The sequence below is a fragment of the Rhea americana genome, unplaced genomic scaffold (genome assembly GCF_003343005.1).
Source record: "Rhea americana isolate MKP2758 unplaced genomic scaffold, rheAme1 scaffold_13, whole genome shotgun sequence".
Lineage (NCBI taxonomy): Eukaryota > Metazoa > Chordata > Aves > Rheiformes > Rheidae > Rhea > Rhea americana.
The window spans coordinates 2636705-2656562 of NW_028185372.1; the positions used below are offsets into that span (position 1 = coordinate 2636705).

The 19858-nt window shown below is 44.4% G+C and overlaps 1 protein-coding gene across 3 annotated transcripts in view; it reads right to left on the minus strand.

Moving 5' to 3' along the window:
- Window positions 1–875: 875 nt before the first annotated feature.
- Window positions 876–19858, minus strand: part of GDNF (glial cell derived neurotrophic factor) — a 20968-nt gene continuing 1985 nt past the window's right edge. For 2 of the 3 annotated variants that reach the window (XM_085326340.1, XM_085326341.1), the window contains exons 2-3: window positions 18546–18740; window positions 876–1946 (exon numbers count right to left, since the gene is read on the minus strand). In XM_085326340.1, coding sequence (XP_085182466.1) covers window positions 1462–1946; window positions 18546–18717 — 657 coding nt within the window. In that variant the 5' untranslated portion in view covers window positions 18718–18740 and the 3' untranslated portion in view covers window positions 876–1461. The remainder of the gene's footprint in view (window positions 1947–18545; window positions 18741–19858) is intronic. The other variant, XM_085326343.1, reaches the window with a different exon arrangement.

The window sequence follows — 19858 nt, forward strand, 5'->3', positions numbered from 1 at the left end:
CGATCCTGTAATGTTTCTGCAAATCGAACAACACATTGGTTATTTAACGCTATTGTTTACTTGCAGGTTATATTAAATCCAGGACTAACTAATAAGAGGGATTTAACCTTTCCTATATGGAAATACGGAAGGGAAAGCTTAAATAAATATAACAAAAAATTATAAATGTGATTAATTTCCATTTGTCAATATTTATATGAGGTCAGCTGGCAAAAAGTGTGAAAAGAATGTGGCTACATTTAAAATATGACTCGAATTAATTTTTCTAACGAATTGCTAATGATGAGCGAAGTTCTATGACCCTCACTCAGGCAGAGCCCTTTTTGCTCCTCTACATATATGACTGTAGTGATTTTCAAAAGTATCAGTGAACAAGAGGAAGGGCTGCAGACTTTGGTACTACATTTTGTGAACATAACCAGGATTTTGTTTAAAAGAAAAAAAGGTAAAGTAAGTGATTTTTTGCATTCAAGTTAATACTTTCAAAAGCATGGACCGTTGTTCCCAACTTAATTGTCTCTCTGTATCTTCCAAGCACCTTCTACTTTGGCACCTTTGAAAAGAAACTTTAATAAATAAGGAAAGGAGACTCATTACTGACTGTAATAAATAACAATAACTTAATCTCAATAAATATCTTCTGTATATTTATGTCTCTGAACGGATGCATTGCATCAAGTAGTCTCTGCTCACTCACAATGACCAGATATAAATGTAGTTCTGTAAGTGACATCAGTCCTTTGTAAACCAAAAGAAACATGTTTCGTGTAGGCCAGGACTTAGGATTTCTCTTACTTTAGTAGGAAGAAGTGCTTAAAAACTCAACTTCTTTTTATAGGTAGCAGAAGAATGAAATCCTACACTTGGTTGTTCTGAAGAAATATGAGATGGAAATAACCAGACTTAACCAGTAAGTGGAACTGTTTTGCTTTCTGTTGACACCGGCCCTAGAGACCTTGAGCCTATGAGCTTTGATATTTGCCTGATATCACCTTTCTTATGAGATTAATCTTACTATAATTTAAAAGTTGTCCTAAGTGCTCCGATGAGCAATAGCGAAGCTGATGGCACAGCTGATGAGCAAGCTTGCTCCTTGGGCAAGCTCCCAGGACGGACGGTGAAAGCTACAACACAACAGGGCAGTGAAGGGTTGTGTTTTTAAGCACGTTCCTCATGGATCCAAGTCTCACCGATGGCAGACTGTGTCAAACAGGAAAGAGAGTGCACATGCCATCCAACCGTCGGGAACGCCACCTGAGCCTTTATTTACTTTCCGACCGGACTTAAAGAGCCTCCGTTTTTCTACTCTGCCTCATGCCCCACTGAGCTCTCATGACCACTTGTTCTGCGTTCTTGGTCCTCTTTTCTCCGTTCCGAGCAGATGTTTCCTTGGGAACCTTGGTCCCTCTCTTTGCATTGTAGCAGGAATGCAATACTGGAGCAATCTCCAAAGCACAATAGTCAGACGCATCCACACCGTTTTGCGGAATGTTTTTTCAGTATATGGTAAACCAAGTTATCGTCCAAAAATGACAGGTCATCATCAAAGGCTGTGGGTCTGCAACAAGCTTGCCTCACTTTGTCATTGACTATTTTTTTCTTTCTGGTTAAATTTTTTAAAATTTTGTCATACGTGGTCTCGGCTGCATCACAAGATCCACTGCAATACCGGAAAATTAGCTCTTCTTTGGTTTCATAACCCAAATCCAAGTCAGTCACGTTTAAATGTATTTCTGTTAAGACACATCCTCGATTTTTGCCCTTGTGATTCTTCCTTCCCTTTTTGCTGGAATTCTCTACGTTTGTGGCTGCATTTTGCCGATTTCTCTCCCGCCTAGAAAAAATTGGAGTTTGTTTATCTGGTGACCTCCTCAGTCTTTTAATAGTGGCTTGAATAAAGTCCACTACCTCATCAAACTGATCTGGATAATCCTCTGGCATATTAGCTGTTTGGGAAAAAGAGAAAATGTTTTGTCATCTGTCAAATGTCATCAAGGGAAATTTATCAATTTGCGGTTCAAAAACTTGGACGCATGCAAGCTACCCTGTCCATTGGTTCAGAGAGAACACACAAAATCAGGGATAATGGAATGGTTTGGCTCCTAATGGAAACTTATTTAGGAACAAAGTAATGAGATATATATGTATCCGTGTAGGCGTCTCCTGGTTACACTTGATAGCATTCTGGCACATCTTTCARTACTGAATGAGTCCTGTCAAAATTGAGGGAAAGAAAACCACGGGCGGATGAACCGACTGTGGCGAGGTTATACAGGCACTTCCTGGCAAAGCAGCAAGCGAATGAGGTTTCCTTGATACGTTGCTCTGATTCTAATCGTTAATTCTTGTCCCTAAACTTGCAGTGATTACTATTGCTAAAGCTACCTATCAGTAAGTTTCTTGGGCAGGGCAAAAGAAGGAGTTTCCTAAGGTGCCAGGCTGAGCTATTATTCCTGTCTGAACGCCTGTCTTTCTAATGCTTTTAGGGGATAATTCCTAGTGCATTTGAAAATTTTCTCACAGAATTTTTGTGTCACAAGATGCTGATTAGATTGAGTAGGAATAGGGCAGAATGGAAGTATAAGGTCAACTCTCACAGGAAATTTATTAATGCATTTTCTTTCTATAAAGTTAAAATACCTATTTCATTTTGTACTTGGTGTATATATATTAAGTCAATGACATGTTTAGACACTGGCAGAATGAAAGTCTTTAAGGAGGATGAAATTGAGCACATTTTTCTGAAATGTTCTGAGATTGCAACTTTTCATCATAGTTTGGAGTAAAATCACATTTTAAAATCTCAAAACTTCCCACAGACTAAATTCCTTATGTGATCCGCTTCAGTGAAAGCAGAGAATTTAATGAAGGATCAGGGTGTCAGGACCCTGTGTGTATGTGCCTTTTCCAACTCCATGCCTCAGTACGTCACTCTTGAGTGCCCACCAACATAACAGGCTCTGCCCTGCACTCAGCTGTGTGTGTGAGGGAGCCTCCATCTCTAGGACACCTTCAAACAAACGGGAAACTGCAAATATAAACATCTGAACAGATGTTTCTCAGGATGTTTAAAAGAGCTCTGCAGGCTCTGACCGSCAGAACGGGGGGTGGTCAGATCAGGCTGCTTACAGGTAGCTGAGGGCAGCACAACCCCAGGCCAGGGTGCACCAAGCTGGGGAAGAAGTGCTCCCTTCGGGTGTTACTCCTCCCTTTTGGATGAATGTGAACAAGATGTACATGCTGTGACAGGGCACTACAACAGACAGGATTTCCTATAGGAGACYAGCTAACGAACGCCCGCAGCCCAGCTGTGATAGCATGGGCCCTGTTACCTGGAGAGAAGAAGATATAAATCTGCCTCTGATTGCCTAGCAAAGGGGCACCTCTATATCCTCAACAGAAGCACCAAATATATAAGAGATGGGGTCAGAGGGGTGTTAACTCTGTTAGCACAAAAACTTGCTGAAACACAGTACATATGTGCTTAAGGAGCAGCAAGGAGCCTTCCCTGCAGCAGCCACATCTAAGAGACCTCTCTCCATGATAATATAGGAGTGGATCAGAAGTACATAATTTCTGATGGGTGACTCCAGCAAAATAACACATACTGGTAAGAGTGATGAAGGCAGATTATTTCAAACGTTTGCTTAACAAGGGTCATTCATGGGAAGAGGGATCCTATAAACTGTAGAATTTAGGCCAGAGAAAAATAAATCTTGCCTTTTTTACCGGTAGCTGCTAAAGGCAACAGTCTCTGAGATCAGTGACTACAAAAATATACAACAGAGGGACAGCTGCTACCTATACAGCTATAGGGGACTAGAACAAGGCAGGACCCTGCACCAAGCCCTATAGTCCTGTAACACTAGTGATAAGGCAGTCCTCTTCCACTCCTCCATCATTACCACTACAGCACATACCAAAATACCCACTATGAGCCTTACCTAGTGGAGGGAGGGCTAGCATGGCTAGATGTGTCCATTGGCTGCGCTGTCCCGCTCCGAGGCAGAGCAGAGTGCCTACACCACATGATTATTGTTCTACTGCACAAGATCCAAGTGATGGCTATGGTCCCTAAAAGCAGGAAGAGCTAGACCCAACCAAACAAGATGTCCCAAGAGGAGCAGCCACAGCCCCCATCACTGAAGTACAAGCTCGATCCTGGCACAGGCATGGGTGGAGATGCGACTGRCAAGGAGGCACTTGTTCTTGCTGCAGTAGTACTGTGTAGTTTCTAGATTTCTCATGTAGCAATCTGAGTTTCTTAGCTTATAACCCAGTAGGAGAAGGATGTGGCCCTAAGTGAGACTGTTCTAGCTGTACCATTCTCCCCTCTTCCCTTCACATTATCCCATCTGAGCCCTGACCCACTCATACTGTTGTGACTACCCCAGCCCACACCTCTGTCACGCACTCATGGACCAACCTTGTGGCAACAGTGTGATGCAAAGGGTACTTGCTGTGGAGAGCAAAACCACCACTGGGGGAACCCACTAGGGTTTAGTGAAACCCATGCAACAGTTAACCATCAGGAAGAGGATGGGAAATTTTTACAGGGAAACTAAACCTATACGTGGAGACTCTTGTTTGAACCCTTCAGCCATATACTCATCCCAGGCCCACTGCCGTGGTAGTGCAGTGAGGGAAGTAAGCCTCCCCCACTCAAGAATGGAGAAATGAAATTATGGGTTACTCTAAGAGACAGCAACCTAGCTAGGCACATACCGCTTACACTGTTTGCAATTCAGGTGCAAAAATGTTACCCCCAACCCTCAACAGTGATATGTGCAGGAGTCTACCCTGTTTACTAACACTAGTTGTAGGGTCCAAGTGCTGCCCTGCCCAAGTGAAGCTGAGTACACCCTGCAGGCTAGATAAAGAGGGGGAGAGGCCTTTGTAATGGAAGGTGCCCTTGCTCAGAGCCCATTAGGACATCTCTCCTGGTTTGTGCATGATCACTACCCCGGCTGCACCAAGGGAGCTAAAGTTGCCAAGAGCCTTCTGTTCTGTGAGTGCCTATGACATTTAAGGTGTAGAACACACCATAAAAGAAGCCTATGATACAGGTGTGCAGCTGCCAGCATTGGATATGGCAGGAGTAGGGAAAAAATTAGATCAAATAATGAAGTTAATGGAGTACCTAACTAGAGGAGCCCTGCTTACACACAYAGACTTGCCGCAACCAGAAGGCAGGGTAATAGGCAGCATAACTCACCCCACTAATCTCTCTGGGGCTCTAACATAACTTGTGCAAGAAGCATGCCAAGCTATATGGGATGAGGTGTGTGCTCAACTCCAGGTGACCCTAACTTCACACCTCACACAGACGCTGTGTGACCTGAAGAGGGGGTAAATGGCCAACAGATCTAACTGAGCATCCCTGCTCAGCATCTTGCCTATGCCATCATCAGGCCACGTGGGAGGCTAACTGGGAGGGATGCCAGCTCAAGGAGTATGATGAATGCCAACTTTCATTCTCTTGGGCCAAAAAGGGAAAGTTTAGGAGTGTGGGAAAATATCCCACGTGGGAATCCATATCTGTCAAAAGCACTCCTGAAGCAACCCCTGGTATTTGTGGCCTACACCACTGGAGGAGACACAAGACACATGGATGACATTAGGAAATCTGTGGGAACAGTGGGTGCAGAGTCCCTGCTCAGTGAAATGTAYTGGATCTCCTGGCCCTTGCCAATATCCATCCACTTACAACTGACCACATGCGATGTTACAGGACTATGCACATACATGATGTTAACTACAATGGCAGTTGCATTATTAGGCTACCCAGCGAGTCTTTGCATCTCGTTGTAAGCAACCACATCCTCTATCTGTGGAGACCCAAGCTAGTCACCATCAACACAATAGTGCACTTTTGGTTGCCTACCAGTTGGACTGCCAATGTGCCCCAAATTCGCTTTTGTAACTTAGCAATATGAGAGGAACCTCCAGCCTCTGCCATCGAGCAGCCTCTGGTTGGTACAACTCTGAACAGTTACACAATCCCACAAAGCTGAGTTTCAACACACATGCAACACAGTGGCCTGTGCTTCTGGTGCAGCACCAAGCATCAGCCAGACCAGGTAACCACTGAATCATGGACTCAAGCGCTAGAACTCATGCTGTTGATGGGATGCGACTTGGTGATAATCCCTTGCTGCTTAACAAAATGCATTTGTCAATCTGACTATAAACACATTCACTAGGGGTAGCTTGCAAGGCTTAGAAGGAAATCGTAAGAGCCAGGGTTGAAGTGTGAGTTGATTTAGCAGCTTATGCCAGGCTTGCAGGTCAGGGAAGTACAAGGTGCCAATCTTGACTCGGCAGGGATATYTGGTTGTCCAAAAAGCATGGGTGCAAAGCCTGAAGGACTGAAACAAAAAGTTGTAAAAAAACTGCTGAGATAGGGGGCCCTGGGCAACCAAGGATGAGTAAAAATGCTAGAGGCAATGCACAGTGTGACAAGTTGAAACAAGACACTGAAGGTGAGCGCTAAGAAAGCTACCAATAGAAATCATACATGAATAAGCAATAACCACTGACCATGGACTAAAGACCATGAAAGGCTAATAGACAGCAGGGAAGGTGGAGAAGACTGACAGCAGGACCGCCTCAGTCTGACAGACAGTTGGTAGATGTACTGCTGGGATGCCGAGAGACATCCCTGCAYCACAGCCACCACCTGATGATGAGCCATCGCTTGTGGTAAGAAATTGCCGGGAGTAAAGGSGGGTAGTTAGCTAAGCTACAGGCCAGGGGAAAAATCAGTGCACCGACAGGGGCTGCATTGGYATCAAATCCTGGTAAGTAACCTGAATAAAGCCAACTGATTGAGCACCATGATCTGTTTTACTTAGTCACATTCTCCTCTGTGTCTCAAACACCACTTTAAAAACATTCATAGCCTCAGAACGAAGGTCAGCAAGCTGGCAGCTTCGCTTCTCTAACACATTGCATTGTATGAACCAGCACTGACTTGACTGTGCAGCAGGCAGCTTTCTTTGGGGCTTTCAGGCACTAGTGAAAAGCAYATACTATTATCCCTACTTATAAAAACACACCGAGGTGTGTGTCTSTGTTATATTTATACACATATACACACATATGCATATATAAATATATTTATATATTTATATATATATGTACACACATATTTTTTTCAAAACAAATTTACTGACAACACTTCTTTTGGTGGAAAAGCTGGATGAACAAACACATGTCAGATTCCAGTGAAGCTGTACAAAGTGCTAATAGAAAATGCTCAGATACTATAGCAATAAAAGAGTAGTATTAAAAAAACAAAACAAAAACCAACCTGTACTGAGCCATAGTCCCTTGCCCATAGCTCCAGAGTGTGGAGGAATTAGAAGTTAAAAATCTGAAGCCAATAAGGAGAATATAGTACAGCACAGTAAAGCACAGCATAGCCCACAGCACTCGCTCAGTACTGGTTAGTGCACGTTGGCTCAAACATACATATGTGAGTGCAATACACCTCAAAGTACGTAMTCCCCAAGGGAAAGGACCATATGTACAGGAAATGTAACATCCTCCTTCAGGAGGCAGCAGGCTTCTGGGTATCATCTCACTCACAGTTTCCAGTGCAGGTCCAGCATGGAAAAAGACCTCATAGACCCCACCATGGAAGGGGGGGGCCGAGACCTTAAGACAACCCAATCGGCTACAAAATGGTCCTATGAACACTCACAAGAATGGCATAAAGTCTTATGGGTTTTACATCATATTTTTGAAAGTTGTTTCCTAATTTGAGAACTCCCTGGGGGAAAAAAAAAGAAAATCTCCTGAGGGTGCACATATGAGGACCCTGCATGTGGGTGCATGCATGTTTCAAATCAAAAAGYACACTTGAGGCTCACAGTACATTAGGAACCAACCTGTTCCTCCCTGTGATGGGGAAGACAGACCCATTTCCATGKCTCCAGAGCAGTCTCTCTTGCTCTTGCCTTGTTTCTGTCCTGGGGAAAGCCTCTCCTCCAAGCATAGATCCTGCTAATGCTGAAAACTGGCCTGCTGGGCTTCTCCTTCCCATGATGTTACATCCCTTGCCCCCCCCCTTTCCCCCCGCTCCCTCTTCCCTCGTCTCTCTCGCTCTCTTTCCAGGGAGACCCACGTTTTTGAATTACCTCTGCACAGGACCCCTCTGGCTGTAGACTGGGGCAGGGCACTGGCTGGAGCTGCCGCAAGGGCACACRTTGGGCTCCTGGTTGTCTCATCTCTCCTGCTCCCCTTGTCCATTCTCCCTCTTCTAGTGCCATGCTAAGCACGTGATGTTTCTAGCACCAGCTAGAAACAGGCAGAGTCAGTCACCAGGGATCAGTCAACTTTCTGGTGCTGGGAGTACCAGCACCAGGGGCTAAGGACGGAGGCTAGGAYGGCCACCTGTGTGCTAGTCTGCCTCTTAGCATCCTCTCCGCCTTCCACCTGCAGCTGAACCAGCTCTTGATCTGCCAGGAGTTTCTCACAAGATCAAGAAAGGAATGAAGGAAAGAATGAAATGTCACAGGACTGGTGAAAACGTGGTAGGAATTCAGAATACTGACCAGGCTGGGAACAGAGCTGGTCAACAACCAACCTCCAGACAGCCACAATTCAAACAAAAAAAAGTCAKGAGACATTAAAAAATATGAATATTTCTATCTATCTTCTACTTGCTATTCTGAACTTCAAGGGCATACTGAGCTCATACTTGTGACCCAAACTTTGGGTTAAGGGCTTCCCTCTTGAATGCAAGATAAGGTTCTCGCGCCGTTACTGCTCTCTGGGATCGGCAGCGTTGACGTGCACATCAGAGGGTGCAGTGCCCTGGGTGTTGCAAGAGCCACTGACACGTACGGCCGCACACTTCTGCAGCCAGACGCTGCTGAGTGCTCACCATCGACCTGTGCAGAGAGCCGCCCGGAGCTCTGCTTCGTGGTGCGCAGGGRAACGTGCCTTGCTCTGGGCATGTTCTCCGCTGCAAACCCCCGGAGCCTGCCTTTGCATTTCCAATTAATTAGAGACACCATGTGCCAACAAAACCTGGATCTGATGCCTCTGCTTTTTAGAATAAATTATATAGTGTTCATAGAAAACTTTTATATAACATAGGTCTCAATGAATAGCCAAACCAAATTTGTCATGTTCTCAAGAAGACAGTTTCCATTAAGGACAAATTTCTGTCTGTTCAAATGTGATCAAAATTACATTTTGTAAAACTAATCCTTTGATGTCACTAGCAACAGATTTTTTTTAAAGCCGCAGTGGCTGCAACCCAGCATGGTAGAGCAAGAAACCCTCAGTTTGAACCTGACCACAAATTGATTTCAGTGGGAACAGATGGATCTTCAGCTTTTGAAAAAAAAATGGTCCCTCATTTTGCTGCCTAATTATGGATTTAAAAGGCTAACTGCAGACTCTTCTGAGCATCCAGTCTATCACTGTTTACAAGAAAAACTTAAATTCTATTAATTGCAAAACAATGATTTACATAAATTTTTAAATTTTTTTATCTCATAAAGCTCAAAATCTTAAGTGATTAGAAACTGTTTGTATCTCTTGGAAAAATGTTTTGTATACTGATCCAGGAAAAATGTAATTATGTCACTGCAGTATCAACTTGCATTTTGCATATCCTGTGTTACAGTGATGTTGTAAATACCACATAAGGCATACTAAAAATGACAAAATGAGATTTTTGTTTTATATTTTAGTTTTAAATACAGACATCCATGGGACTATGTAGCTACCACATCAAAATATCATGCCAAACATTTAATAAAATTACCAGGATAATATTTCACTTAAACAGAGCTGTCTTTCAATTCGAAAGAAGTTTAAACAGCAGCATTCATATGTTTGTTTAAAGTCTAATTTCAAAGATCAAGGGGGTYAATCCAGCTCATTGTAATGATAAGTACTATTTAGAAATTTCAGATCCAAATCTGTGTTAGGATCAAATGACCCTTTCTGCAAAATCAGTTCTAGTGTTTTAAGCAGAGCACTTCTTAACTAAAACATTTTTATTTCTTCTTTTCCTGTTATTTTCAAAATTTCCTCCAAAGTTATAATCACAAAGATGTTTCATCTTATATCATTTACTGTTGGGAAATATACAACTACTGTGCGTCTAATTATGACTGCAGTAAATCATCCTCAGCTTTTGCTATTTATGATGATGACTCTGCTATATCATTTATTCATTGATTGATTTTATATTTAGTTTTCTCTGTAGTAAGTTCCTCAGATATTTATAGAGGACAAGCCATATCCAAACACAGAATCTCTCTTTCTCACACCACAAAGACATATTCTAGCAAACCCTTGGAGTAACCTGTTTGTGAAAGTGTGATCATAGTAAGCTTAAAATCACTCATGTTCTGATCATCCTGCTTTGTAAAGCAAAAAGAAGTGTCAACTTAGATGGGGATGAAACATTTATTTTATTGAAAATGAAACACTTTTTTATTAACAAGCCTTTCATGCATGCTTTGAACCAAATCCTCAGAAGACACACTTGCCTAGTGGGTAGATGTTAAAAACAGTTATACCGAAAAGTTTTCAGGATTTAAACAATTGAAGTATCACCTTACTGAAGAATGACTTYGCGTTGCATGAAAATCTGTGAGGCTAACAGTGAAATAGAAACTAGTTGACTGTGTTCATTAGGAAATGGAGTATCAAAGACACCASGGTCAACTCACCTTTAAATGTTTAATACAGGTCTGGTTCATTGCCTTACTCCCTGACTTGCCAGCTCCCCAGGAAACACTGCATCCTCCCCTTGGACTCAGAAAGCCCTTAGAAACAGATCCCCCCCCCCCACCCCAGTGTCACTTGTCTTTCCTCTAGGTACAGTGTTAAGTAACCCTGAGTATGACTCCTGAGCCATTTACATCAATGTCGAGTACAATAAGCCAGTACTGGAAAAATCTGCAGGGTTAAAGCTTATTCCGAATGGAGCAGCCAAGTTTTCAGTTCGCAGCCCACTAGCTAACCCTGGCATTTACCATACAGTGGTGACAATGGCACTTCATATTTTTCATTGCTACGCTCAGTGTTTCCAGCGTCTGTCTCCCCRCGCATCCTCTGCCTGCTTTCTCACAGGTGGGAAACTGAGTCTCCCCAGAAAACCTCGTTCTGTTGGTTCCCACCAGAAGAAGGAAAACGAGAAACAACAGGACCATCGTAATTGTGGGAAGTTGGGGAAATGGCCTGGTAGCAGGGGAAAAAGCAAGGCCAGTGAGCTGGGTGAAGTTCAGGAAGCTGCCTTGCAAGCTGACCAGTCCACAAGTGTTTCTCGCTCTCCGTCTYGTTCAAGTGGGAGTTGTTCACAAAATCCCACCTGACTTCAGGAGAACCTGACTGGCACCCAGAGCTAGGCACCTCTTCTGACCTCCCCAGGCTCTGGCGTGGCAAAAGGCTGTCTCATCTTGCAGTCAAGCAGCAAAGAAGCAGCAAGGGGATATGATTTCTCTTATGATGCAGAGCTTTGGAAAAACAGCTCTGAACYGCTGAGGAGCAGACAGCTTTTCAGAGGTCACTATTGAGATTTTACTGCAGCTACTGCAGTAGCTGCCAGGACCCAACCTGCACTAAGACTTTATTGTACAGGGCATGTCCAATACGTGTATGGGATGTACATGTATGGGATATTCAAACACACATGAGACAGTCTCTGCATCTGAAAAACTTACAGCATAAGCTGTGTAAAAGGGAAGAAATCAAGTGACCTGCCTGAAGCTAGTGAAGGACCAGGAGTCAGACCTGAGTAAAGCATATCCCTGCCTTGTTGCGCACCACGTCTCCTCACTACAGCCTTGTACCACTCCAAATCCGCACCACACCGAGATAAATCTCCAGCTTCCTTAAGTGACCTGGGTTTGTGCTGAATGTTTGGTTCTGTCACATCCTTGCGAGACCCCTGAATGAACATGTATTACTGGGACCTGAACTCTGGGTCCTCTAYTCACAACAAACCATGTAGCCAGCTAACAAGCACAACTCTGAGACTTTAAGGAAGGAAATAGTGTTGGTACTACAAAGAAATTATCTTTAGGATTTCTGGTAGAAAAGCAAACCAGCCCAACCTGCACATGACACCAGCAAAACCCCATATTGGTCACACAGCTCCACTTCAGCACCAACTCTCTTAACACGAGCAGTTAACAGAAATAACACCACAAGTGTCACTCCAGCTGATTCTAAGCAAGCTATGGGGCTACTGAGTACACTCATATACTGGATCTCCCTTTGGATGTTATGGGGTCCCCAAGGAACAAATGTAGGTAGCAAAGCAGCAGCAAGGGACCCTATCACAGTCTGTTCCCTGGGGCAGGGAAACGGAGCCTTGCTCTATATAAAGCACTTGTGGCAAAGTCATAACTGGCACCCTTCTGTAGCAATCTCTGCTGCTMTCAGATTTTGACATGACCTATAAATAATGCACATTCCTCTATCATCTTTCAGTTACTGTATTTCAACCTTTTTATARTAGGAACAGTATCAAAAATTTTAACATGCAAGTTTGGAAAACATTCGTAAGAATCGCTCCTTGGCAGCGGGGCAGTGCTATGCTGTAGGACATCTCCCAGCGGGACATGGGAACCATGGTCCCTCAGACAGCACTCAGCGGCTGCTCAGAGATGGCCAGGCTCTGAAGAGCTCTGCCTCTTTCCCAGCTTTTAAGCGGGATCCGTACCTCCCCAGCACGAATTTCCTAAGCAAGTAACTGCTGCTTTTACCAAAGAATTCTTATATGCTTGGGATGGGAGCAGAGGTGGTCCAGACATTCCTATGCAGTGCTGGAGTGGGAGAGTGTATGATGAGTCCGCTTGAAAAATCATTGCTATCTGAGAAGTTTCAGTATACCTGCAGTAACATAGTCTGGCTCAGATGCACAAAAACAAGTATTTTGATTTCAATATTTGTTTCTTTCTAAGCTTCTTCGTATTCAACAATCATTTAAGCATTTGTACAAGTCCCATTGRTTTCAAAGAAATGTATTTGCTGGTTTCAATTTAAGTAAGTGTTGTACGACTATATACAGACCAAGGCAAAAGGTTAAATATCTGCTAAGTCATACAGTGGKGCTTTACTCCTTAAAAAAAATCCTGATATTTGAAAATTTTGACATAATTCATTTTCTGACTTTGATCTTAAAACCAGGCATATTGTAATCTCTATTTTGTGACTCAGTGCTTTATTTGTACCTGCCTAATACAAGCCTATTTATTTTATTTTTCTTCTCTTTGTAAGTAGGACCTGGTTGCCAAGATTCATTGAAACTGTTCTGATACATTACTTCTTCCAAAACTACAGCTTTTTTTTTTTTTTGGCTAAAAATGATCAATCTCCAGTACCAACCACTCTACCAGCAGTAATATGTTAGCGGCCTTTTTAATGTCTGATGATTCTGAAGATTGCTATGACTGGAATATTTAGTATTCCTTATTTATTACTTGTCATTAACTTATTATTTCAGAAGTATGAGATTCCTCAACACCTGGAGTTTTGTGGATTTTGTCCTACATAAAAGTTTTAAGTTGCAGTTGGCAGTAGTGCGTGCTGGGGATAAGGACAGGACACTTGCACTAAGATACCTCTTCCCGATTATCTGTAGTTGTAGGGGTTGGACTTGATGACCCCAGTGGCTCCTTTCAGACTCTGTAACTCCATGTATTTTAAACCTACTCTGTGCAATCCTAGCCAGGAACAGTATAATTTGCACAGACTTTGCAACCTATCAATTTGAGGATCCTATTCCAGCAGAGAAATAATGCGTCCCCCATCCGTTCATCAACAGTCATTTACTCAGCTGAAATTCTCAGCCTCCGAGAGGGAGTTTTCAGCTTGTGGTCTGCAGACCCTTAGCAGGGGGATTTCTGAATTACATTTAAGAGGCCTCTGAAAGGTGACTAAGAAAAGCATGTTCAGATATGTTAACTAGCAACCCACATCTGAAAAACATCTGACAGGATCCCTGCTTCCGCTGGAAAATTTTTGAGGTTCTTAAGCTTAGAAGGAGTCAAACACATAACTTCAAACAAAGGCTAGCTTTTAAAATGAGAATAAAACTATATTCTCTTGCATTTCAGTTATTTCAATCTTACKCCTCAGAATGTCTCCTTCATGGGAATATATTCAACAGATGTATTTGAGACTGTGGACCTGTCTAGACAGGGCTACATGCTCTCGATTTCCCCAAACATGTCCTGTTCTTTTTTTCTAGATTTTTGTCCACGCAAAAAAAAAAAAAAAAAAAAAAAAAACAGGACTTTGAATCTGGCGATCTCTGAATGCCAATAAAACCTGGGTGTTCCCATGCAAACAGGGCTGGTGCTGTGACATATGCACATGCACTCTGACAGTGGCTGGATGCACTAGTTTTACTGTGTACACACAGATCAAATGGTGCAATGTGGCTTCTGTTCACTATATCGGATATCTCTAAGAGGCACTGGATTAATTGTGCRTGGGCAGGTTACCTCTGTAGCTTATGGATGTCTTAGACTAATGCGCATAGGCTACACTGTATGTATTTTGAGGAGGAAAGCCTGGACAGAAATATGAGAGTTCTGGTTCTTAACACTGAACAAGTCTAATAAACACTGTAGAGAAAGAAACATGTTCATGTGGAATTACACTTTAATACTGACTTTGCCTTAAAGAGCACTATAATATAACTGTTTATTCTAGATACCTTCCATCCTAATGGAAAATGTTTCAGCTAAAAGTAGTTTCTTAACATTGAATAATCCTTTAGCAGGGGTATGAAAAATCTTTACAGAGCTATAATGCATGTATAGCATGTCATGTCATGGTATATCATACCAAAGGGGTGCCAGCAGCAAACCACCATCCAGTGGCTGTGGAGTTCCTCAGCCATTATAAGGCAGAGGAACATCTTTTCCATCTTTCAGGAGGAAAATGCCTAAGGTGAGATTTTCCATTTATTTTTACATGCGTACTGCTAGTTCTTACTCAAGGTGCCCACTGTTGATCACGAGACTGTCATGCTCTGCCATCTTATGATACTCATATACCTGTTGACTGTAGTTATACAGAGGCAAGCAGTTACAAAATGTATTTACTGTGAGGCTCATATAAGTCAAACCTGGTGTCTGGCTCCATCTATACTGTCACACTTTCACAACTACTGGCTTACTCTGTAGGTAGTGTGATTTGTAATCATTTTGATTGTGGTTGCTATTACAGCTAAGTACATCCTTTCCTCTGCAGACTGTAGCATGAGTAAAACAGAGAAAAGGTTTTCTGATTTTGCAAATCCCTATAGCTACTCTTCTTCCTGTGAAACAAGCTGTCCCATGAACACTGTTGCCCGCAACACCTAGAAACAGAGGATTCATCTCAAATGCACTACATGTATGGAGGCTCCTGTCATCCGTGCCTGTTCCAGTAAAAAGCACAGAAGCCTACAGTTGTCAATGCTCTCTTCTATCTCTAATTACTGACCTGAACAACAAAGGTCAACACACTACATCTGATCAGCCRGGGAGGCGAAGACCTTGCCTATAATCTGGAATGAAGACAGGTTTCAGACCAATTTGAAAGAGATGGAATAGCATCAGGTGACCTCAGGGAACTTTAGAGAGAAAGCAATCCCACTGAATGAGAACACATGAAAGCGTCTAAGACTTGAGAAGACAGGTCTATGTTCCAGCAGGGTRTTTGGCTGCCCTTAGAAGCTGGACTTGATCTTGCAACCCTACTAACCACCATTCCCAGCACAGTATTAGAAAATCGTGCTATATGGGAATAGGCATACTGCATCCTTTAGCATGAACTAGCTACTCTGCACTCAGCCCATGTGTGGTCCCTCTAGAGACAGCAGTGCACTTGCCTTGGAAAGCATGCAATACCCAGCAGTGCTCAGCACCCATGYGCTGCCTTGTGCAGAGGAGCTCATGCAGGCTAACTGTGACAAAGCTTCCACCACTTTGGGAACTGCCACCCACAAAGGTGTTTGGTGAAGCTGTCAACCATCAGTATACACAGAGAAATTAATACACAGTATGTCCACTAGCAGACCAGCTGACATGCTGTAAGCATGCATGTGTGCTCATGGCACATTGCCCTCTGCTTGTAGAAGAAGCTGCTGAGGAAGAAGAGAAGGAGGAGGAGGAGGAGGTCTACATAGTGTAGACATGATGCCTTTTGTGTACATTTTTCCAACYCTTTCTTATGTTGAAAGGTGTGTGCCACCAAATGGAGAGAAACAGATATGTCATATACACTGACTGTGGTTACTGTGGAACAAAGTTCCGCCCTGGCGAGGAAAGCAGCTCCATGGCTAGATATGACCAGCCTTGTAAGCTCTGTGTTTCCACAGTGCGGTCCAGACACCACACATTTCAAAATCAACTAAAACAGCACAAAAGTGAATCAAAGTATTTCCCTGCTTTCATACAGCTGCCCTTCTGCAAGTCTCCCCTGACTCATCAGACTTGGCAGTCTAGCTGACAGAGGAGTTTCTAACTTTCGGGCATGGATACTGTACTGCTGTTGTGTAAAGATCACAGAAACTCCATGAGTTTCCCTTCATTTCTATTGTGAAGAACAGTACTGCTTATTTTCCCCTTGCAGACAGACTCATCTATTTGTGATCTGCATGGTTAAGAGATCAAGACCAAATCATCAGCTTTTCTTCAAATGACTATCTTGGATGATAACCTATGACCCATCTTGCGTGGTAGAGACCGTGTTTGTTCACTGGAAGTAGGGATTTCTGGAAGAAGCTTTCTGTTGACAGTAGCATAGCCCAGGGAAAACACAGGTTGTCTTTCTTCCCACTTCTTATTTGCTCAATCCACAAAAAAGAAGGAAATATTGAGAAGTTTTTCATGCTAGGAATAGACAAGACTGCTACTGCTACTTGCCTCCTAGAGTTGCCTCACAGAAAACAGCTTATGAAAAACCACATTTCCAAAGGTAAGTTTTAAGACAAAAGTGGACGTTGTAGAAATACTTTAGCCCTGGAAATATGGAGCTCTAATGTTCTCTCACCCTGCAGCTTTTGCATGAGTTACCACTTGCTTCCTAACATCCTCTTCTCCCCATGGAAATGGCGCTGAATAAGTCTATGTGAAGGTGACTGGCACAGCTGCCTGAAAAAGCACAACTTTGRGTCTTGTAGCATCATTCAATGCCCAAGTACCTTCCCCTCCCTGTAGCCCATTCTAGAGCTGAAGATCACAGAGTCATGAAGGCTCTGCAGTCCCTGCAGGCTGGGGACCTGGACRGAAGCTCTTTTGGCCAATATCCCCATGATGAGGTGCTGAAAGGATGACAGGGGATGTCAGTCACTGAACTGCAGAGACTCAGCTGGAAATAGGGGAGGTGTCAGCCTAGGAAGGACTCCAACAGGGGAAAAATGAGAGAGAGAAAAGGAAATAGAAGAGACTACATACAGAAGGACACAAGATGTGCACTTATGTGTGTGGAGAAAAACAGCAGAGGAGAGGAATGAGGAAGAGCTGATGCAAAGAGAAACTGCAACATGGATATTCTCCCGCAAGTCGCCTCTGAGCTGCATCGTTGCCCTGCTACTCTGGACAAACCGGAGCGGTGCTGCCCGTAGCTGGAGATGTAGCAGCCACACAAAACCAGCATGCCTCCAAGTAAGCAGATAAAAACAAATCCCAATTATTGGATGCTCTCTGCATCCCACAACAGCTAAACAGGGCTGAGCAAGKCCAAAAGGAGCAACCTCAGAACTGTACTCTCGCCTTTGCTAGGTGAACACCTCTACAATTTATGTGAGYATTTGGCACTTATTGAGTCATTTTAACTCCTACTTTAAAAAGCCACCAGTGTTAATGTAACAATCACTCACCACTGTGAAAATGCTGTATCTGCTATTGTTGGAGACCTATTATTAGAGAGGCATTATTATCTGTCATCTGGATTGTAAGCTGTCTTACTGCGATCTGGTTCGTGTGGATTTGTCTACGTCAAGTTCCTAACCCCTCTCCTGTTATTCTTCTGTAAATTTCCATGAGGACACACTAATTTCAGAATAAGTATTCAAGGAGGGTTTAATGAAATGCAGCAGCACTCCAGGATGTGTACAATGCCTCACACCATGGAGCCCAATCTTGATCAGGACTTCTGCCCTCTACAGACAGTAAKTAACTGTAATGGCAAGTCTTTGCATGGAGAACAGATTAGGGTGGTGGGCAAGGAGGATTTTGTGCCTGCGTTGTCAGGTGGATGTACCTGATCCTCCTGTTGGTTCCTTAGCATACAATTAAATTTCCCATCTTCCAGAGTTTTTCAGCCAAAGGGATCTTATGACTGCCTGGAAGGTAGAGCTGGAGGTGGGGAGGGGAAGGGCACTGCCACTGCGATAGCCCACCCCACGCTTTGGCAGATGACTTGACYTGGAGCTGCTACAGCCAGAGCCAGTGGCCCTGGCTGGGGGAGAAGTGGGAATGGAAAGGGGGGATCCTTTCCTCACCCGGAGGCCTGGGCAAAGGGGAGCAAGTTTAGCAAGACAGACAGTGGTGGCTATGAAGGGGAATGTTTCTTACAGTCACTGTGCACAGCATAGGGAGGCGGCAGGCTGATGGGGGAGAGATCGTCTTCAGGCCCCTCTAGCACTGAAGGGGGCCCCTCGGGAGGCGTCTTACCGGTGGGCAGGGGCGAGGTGGAGACCGTGTTGAGCAGCACCACGCAGACAGCCACAACATCCCATAACTTCATCTTAGATCTTCCAACACGGGCCCCTGGCAGAGAGGAGAGGCAGGGTTAGATCGCGGCTGGCCCGGGTAGCCAGTGTGCTCCCCCCAGCCTTGTACCCTCCCTGCCAGCCCTGAGACACCCAGGCCAGGCCTGGGGACAGAGCAGAGAGGAAACAACCTTTGCCTTAGGTCATCCCTCCCACCCGAGGCCCTCTGACACCCATTGCCTCCCAGAGGGCACAGAGTTGGATTTTCCCAGTGAGAGGGGGACACACAGGACCAGCCTCTCTGCAGTGTCCCCGGTTTGGCAGAGGGCCACCGGCCACTCTATGCTAGGGCTCACCACTCTGGGGCTAGGGCTACAGGCCAGCAGATCCCGGGGGGCTGACTCCCAGGTCAATGAGGGACTGGCCATGTCCCCATGCCGGGCAGCCAAGCCACGTTGTGCACGTCCTCCCCAAGCACCCAGGCAGTGTGCCAAGGCGGGTGCACCCGGGCCGGGCCAGGGCAGAATGGGCCAGGCTGGCCCAGGGCGCAGGGCCAGGCAGCTTTGCAGTGYTCCAGCCAAAATGTCGCTTTCCCTTTTCATTTCCCTCTCATTTTCCTTTTGCTCTCCTCTCCTTTTCTTTTCCCTCTCCTCTCCTTTTCCTTTCCCCTTGCCTTTTCCCCTTCCCTCTCCTTTTTCTCTCCTTTCTGTTCTCCCTTCCTCTCTTTCTCCCTCTCCTTTTCCCTTTCCGATTTCCCTTCCTTTCCCTTTCCTCTCTTGTTTCCAATTCCTTCCTCCTTCCTTTTTCTTTCCCTTCCTTTTCCCTTTCTTTTCCCCTTTTCTCTCCTTTTTTTCCTTTCCTTTTCCCTTTTTATTTCCTCTACTTTTTCTCTTTTCCCCTTCCTTTTCTTTTCCTGTGCACTTTCCTTTTCCTTTCCTCTTTCCTTTATCCTTTGCTTTTCTCTCTCCTTTCACATCCCTTTTCCCTTTCCCCTTTCCCCTCCTTTCCCTTCTTCTTTTTCCTTTTTCCTTCCCCCTCGCTTGTGCTTTTATCGCCTTTCCTCGCTCCTCTCCTCGCTTTCCCGGCTCCCCACCCGCGGCGGGGCCGGTGCAGGCACCGCGGTGCCGCCGCGCGGGGATGACAGCTCCCCCCCGGCCCGGCCCGGCCCGGCCCGGC